We start from the raw sequence: 6,000 nt of genomic DNA on the forward strand, positions 1-6,000 counted from the left end.
TCAGTGCTGTCTACTGTCTACTATTACACCACCACGACGATGGCAGACGTGTATAAGGAGATTGAGAAATGCATTAACAAGACCTAGACATCCATACAAAGTCTTAGCACGGAAAATCCCTTGCAGCTTAATGGGCGGGATATTTCGAAGTGATAATGACTTATCTACATATCCATGGATCCGGATTCAGGTCGCGAATCTTGTTCGTCTACACCAACGATAGCATCTGCGCAGGTGAGGCAAGGCAGCACCTGAGCAAAATGTCTTTCAGACCTCAGACCTAACATTTCTTGAAGATCACCCTATTTTCGCTAGATACTACTGAATACATAAGATAGGTTCGATGCTTATCTCACCGACTATGGGCATTATTACAGCACTGAGTGCACAAATCGAATAATTACATCGAAATGCGACCTACACCAAAGATTCTTGCGTTAAAAAAACAGCATCTGAGTTTTACAGCTTTTCCTTGCTTGCTACCGCCCGGTGAGAAAAACTGCACATTAACTCAACATCAGTCTTCAAATTAGCCAATTAAAGTCGCAAAACGTTATCACAATCAGGAATATAGTATATACGCTCTTGCCGCATAGCGATAGAAATGAAAGTTGGGCACTTTTACAGAGTGTATGTACGCCTCTGTATGCAGAAAAGCAATAGACTTAACTAGTGCGAAATCCCAAATGCAGTTTTATCCCCCTACATAGCCTTTGTTTGAGTGGATATTCGTATCAATAGGCATGCACATGCGGCCCGCTGATCATTCCAGATAATATGATATATCGTGATTGCTTATTTTCACCTGCATCTCTGCAAGATGCGCAATGGCTGGCCTATCCCAAGGGTCCGTGCTCTTCGAAAATCACATATGCATACCGCACGAAAAAAAAATCAATAATCCCTGTACCTACTTGGAGATAGAAATCTTGACAATGGATCATGAATATGCTAAGAATTCAATATTTTGATCCTGTCGTGTTTCTCCAACGTGAAAGGGCCCATAAATAAACCATAGATACCTGAGCCTTAGGAACATTTTCGTTGTCCATTTCCTTTTCTTCACTCCCTTCAATTGTACGATAACAACATGAGTTCAATCTTCGAGACCGTTTCGCCCCGAACACTCGGTTTTCTGCTCCATCTGCTGATCGAGACACCTGCAACAATCGGCTTCATCTTCTTTCCATCTGCCACTCTTCCAGAGCCTCAGCCAACAGTACATGCCCTCATTCGTCAATACGGATTGCTACTCGGCTGTACTAACGTGATCATTGTTGGTATGCTGAGCTCGAGATCATCAATCCCAAGTGACGTATATATCTCGCTTGAGCATCTTATCGGAAGAGCTATGGCGTTATACCATATCGGACCGATTTGCAGAGCAGCCTCCCGTATTCGCAATGAGAATCCGCAGGGCTTCCTCGTCAGCCCATGGTTACATCTCATCACACATGCTCTTGCTCTTGGAGCCATGGTTTCACTATAGCCGATACCAAGACGATACGATCAACTTTCGGCTTTGTCACACACACACACATATTGGCACGTTTTCGGTTTCGGCACGTTATCTGGTTGGATGTCGGGAGTCATGGACAGCGAGGGTGTTACAAATGTGCCTTGCTGCGAGGCGCTCGTCGACAGCGTCGATGTCCTGCACAACGGAATGATTCTGCGGATCCCAGTCGGCCTCGGAGGTTAACTTCATGTAGTCGAAAAGTGCAAGGTTAAGCTAGTCAACCTTATGTGATTGGGGGACGGGGGTGATCGGAGCCATCTTTCTTGTGTCGGGAGCTCTTATTGGCGAAGGACGAGGTCAAAACGCGGGTTAGAATGGGGAAGCATGTCAGGCGTTGAGTGGAAGAAAAAGTGTCAAAAACAAGGGTAAACACGAGGGTAAACACGAGGGTAAACGCGAGAAAAGGGAAGGTAGTGTTGCTGGTTAGGGTTGAGCACCCGGTTCCGGGCTCTCATATCGTCTTCATTATAGATCTTGTTCCTGCTCAGCCTTGCTGGGCCTAATGTCCAGTCTCCATTACAAATGCAACCACATATCGGAAAACGTTGATGTCGAGCTTCCATGCTTTTCCATTCGCCGCATCCATATTCAGCACAGTCTCAGCCTCTCAGGCTTACCTCTAATTGAAAGTAAACAAACCCTGGGACAAGAGAAGAGTATATCCAGTGCGGGTAGATAAGAGAGCTTAAGCTTCACGAGCACCGTACCTGCCTAGGTGCCCAGGTGAGAGATGGAAGTAGTATGTAATGTAAATCGAATGTAAGTAGATGAGATGGGACCTATCACTCACTATTGAAAAGCTATGGAATGCTCCACTTATAGAAGTCAACTGGTATACTTTTTATTTTATTTTAGTTAGTCGTCAGCTTTGAGAAACTACTAGTAATAGGTGCACCTGGCACTGATACAAGATCACCATGATCTTCTGATCAATTGTAAAGAGCCAACTCTCATCAGGTGAACTTTCAAATGTTACGAAAACCAACACAGAGCAGCTGTCACATGTCAATTTTCACCTAAGCGCGCCGACTCTCGGGAAATTGAGGGGCAGCAGGAACAATTCGGACCGCCGTCAGTTATGTGGATTTCTATCCCCAGATTTAGTCCACTAGTGCATATCAAAGCGAGATTTTAGGCCACAGAAAATTTGATGCTTGGCCCCTCCGCACGCGGGTCATATCGGAGAAATTGGGGCAATCTCTTAGGGCAAGAAAAAAAAAAACAAAGTCTGGACTTACTGAAGTAAATATACATGTAAAGAATGTTATGGAATACATAGGTGAATGGGGAGACAAGAAACATTTGAATCAAGCTACTAGTATGTAGAGTGAATCAATCGGTGTTTGGAGACGGTTTGTTTCTCCTCACCGGGCAAATTTAGGCAAGTTTCCCCTCATCTTCTTTTTCTCCAATTTTTTTCTGCTTTGTCAACTTCCCCCCCCCCCTTTGCCCTAGTTAGTTAACTATTGCTGTGAGAGCTCTACTCCGAAAGTCCTCCGTAAAGAGAGAGAAAAAAAATAAAAATGGGTCTTCGGCTTTCGAAGCTCCATTATGGATGATCGACATTGGATACACAAAGATTGTATAGAACGCAATTGATCAATTGATTCAATGTGAGATTTTGGAATTAGGAATTGATTGTAGATTTCAGATTTAGAATCAGAATTACAATATAAAAACCCGAGTTCATAGAGGAAAAAAAATGATACCGCGATTGAGTCATTGTGTAAGAACAAGTACCGAGTACCTAGTGGGGCCATACAAAGCCAAGCATAAGTGCAAGTACCTGAGACTTGGGGCAAAAAAAAATACCAAAAAATACCAAAAAAAAAAACCCGAAGTGGTCGACCCTCCCGGTCACACCGATTACACCGATTCGCCTAAAACAGCAACGGACCTTGGACTCCCTTATCAAAATTTTGATTTCAAAATTTGGACTTGACTTCTCCCTTTTCACACCCTTCCAGCTTTCCCCAGAGCTCCCCCGCTGGTGTGCTCTCCACTCACAATGGCTGGCACCACGCTAGCAATGCGTTCGATGGCCTCGTCCATGATGCAGCTGTCCTCGGTGTCGCGCCGGAACATCTCGACTTCGCAGCTCTTGCGCGCAAAGCCCCTTCGCTCCGGAGTTCCCTCCGTTTCGCGCGTCGCTTGTCGCGGTTACGCCGATGCCGCTCCCACTCCCTCCCCTACCCCCAAGCCTAAGAAGCGATTCCGTGCTCTCCGCTGGGCCTGGCGATTGACTTGGCTCGGCGGTCTCGGTCTGACCGGTGCTTTGGCTTACAGCATCTATGAGCTGCGCCACCCCGTCGAGCAGAGCGACCCTGACCCAGAGAAGAAGACTCTTGTTATCCTTGGTAAGCTAAAGCTCGCGACAGATGCGGAGATTTGTTCTTATTTTCTTCTCAATCCTTGCTAATTACCCTTCCGCTTGATAGGTACCGGTTGGGGTGCCGTCTCCCTGCTGAAGAAACTTGATACTGAGAACTACAATGTGGTTGTTGTTTCTCCCCGTAATTACTTCCTGTTCACTCCCCTGCTGCCCTCATGTACTACCGGTTTGATCGAGCACCGCTCGATCATGGAACCCATTCGCAACGTCCTCCGCCAGAAGAAAGCCGCCGTCAAATTCTACGAAGCCGAAGCCACCAAGATCGACTACGAGAAGCGTGTTGTTTACATTAGCGATGACTCTGAGATCAAGGGTGATATCTCCCAAACGGAGGTTCCTTTCGACATGCTTGTGATCGGTGTTGGTGCCGAGAACGCCACCTTCGGTAGGTTTTCCGGTGCTCACTTTTTTTTGGAGCTGAACTGAAGCAACTAACAATTTCTGTTTTTTTTCTTCTAATTAGGTATTCCCGGTGTTAAGGAGCACTCTTGCTTCCTGAAGGAGGTCAACGATGCCCAGAAGATTCGTAAGCGCATTATGGATTGTGTCGAGACCGCTATGTTCAAGGATCAAAGCCCCGATGAGGTCAAGCGCCTGCTGCACATGGTTGTCGTCGGTGGTGGTCCCACCGGTGTCGAATTCGCCGGTGAACTGCAAGATTTCTTCAACGATGACCTCAAGAAGTGGATTCCTGAGATCCAGGACAACTTCCATGTGACCCTTGTTGAGGCTTTGCCTAACGTTCTGCCCATGTTCTCTAAGCAACTCATTGACTACACCGAATCGACCTTCAAGGAGGAATCCATCAGCATCCGCACCAAGACCATGGTTAAGAACGTGACCGACAAGTCCATTGAGGCCGAGATCACCAACCCCGACGGAACCAAGTCCCTGGAAACTATCCCCTACGGTCTTCTCGTCTGGGCCACCGGTAACGCTGTTCGCCCCGTTGTTCGTGACCTTATGGGTCAGATCCCTGCTCAGAAGGACTCTCGCCGTGGTCTTACCGTGAACGAGTACCTTGTTGTGAACGGTACCGAAAACGTTTGGGCCGTCGGTGACTGTGCTATTACCAACTACGCCCCCACTGCCCAGGTCGCCGGCCAGGAAGGTGCTTTCCTCGCTCGTCTCTTCAACACCATGGCCAAGACCGATGAAATCGAGAAGCAGCTTACCCAGCTCTCCAACCAGCAGTCTCTGTGCAAGAATGACGAGGAGCGCAACCAGACCTTTGATGAGATCCGTGAGCGCCAGAAGCAGCTGCGCCGCACCAAGCAGATCGGACCCTTCCAGTACTCCCACCAGGGTAGCTTGGCCTACATTGGCAAGGAGCGTGCCGTCGCCGATATCAGCTGGCTGAGCGGCAACATCGCCAGCGGTGGTACCCTGACCTACCTCTTCTGGCGCAGTGCTTACTTGAGCATGTGCTTCAGCTGTAAGTTTTTTCCCCCTCTCCCTTTTTTCGTCCCTGCTTTCATCTCATCGTCTGAATCATGTCACTAACTCTCATACCACAGCCCGCAACCGTGTCCTGGTCGCCATGGACTGGGTCAAGGCCCGCGTCTTCGGCCGTGACGTCTCCCGGGAGTAAATGCACTGCTAATCCAGCTTTGCACAAAAAAAACCCCATTATAAAAGCAGCCATGCTTTTTTATCATTTCCTTACTCATTTTCCCCCTCAGCGCTGGATCTATTCTACATCCTCGTTGATCAACACTTTGAAACGCCATGCCACCTCTATGCCACCTGTAGCCTCTCTTTCTTTTTCGTTTAGTTTCCTCCATTCTGTGATAGACATATCCGCAGCTCGTTTTCATTTTGATGTCCTGATATTTGCGCCGATAGTCCGATTTCCTCCTTCATCCCTGCATCTCTTGTATAATTCCGGATATCGTCCATTTAACAAACCTCTCATGTTGGGGATGATGAGGGAAAAGCACTAAATTTCTCCGGTCTTTTCTTGTCAAGTCTAGTTTATTGTTCTTGAGTTGTACTTTATGGGAATATAGACTGGGTCTGGAATCGCTCTCTAGAATGTTGTTATATTACCTTCTCAAACATTGAACACACTTCCAGCACTGGCTTACCG

The 6,000-nt window shown here is 47.2% G+C and overlaps 1 protein-coding gene across 1 annotated transcript; it reads left to right on the forward strand.

The window, feature by feature from the left end:
• Positions 1–3,527: 3,527 nt before the first annotated feature.
• Positions 3,528–5,502, forward strand: N7466_011180 (uncharacterized protein; the record flags this gene model as incomplete). The annotated part of the gene is made up of 4 exons (XM_057170569.1): positions 3,528–3,876; positions 3,958–4,296; positions 4,375–5,346; positions 5,429–5,502. The coding sequence occupies 4 exons, from the start codon at positions 3,528–3,530 to the stop codon at positions 5,500–5,502; spliced, it is 1,734 nt and encodes a 577-aa protein (XP_057016301.1).
• Between the last annotated feature and the right edge of the window lie 498 nt (positions 5,503–6,000).

The sequence above is a fragment of the Penicillium verhagenii genome, assembly GCF_028828195.1.
Source record: "Penicillium verhagenii strain IBT 33310 chromosome Unknown utg000012l_segment0_segment0, whole genome shotgun sequence".
Taxonomy (NCBI): Eukaryota; Fungi; Ascomycota; class Eurotiomycetes; order Eurotiales; family Aspergillaceae; genus Penicillium; species Penicillium verhagenii.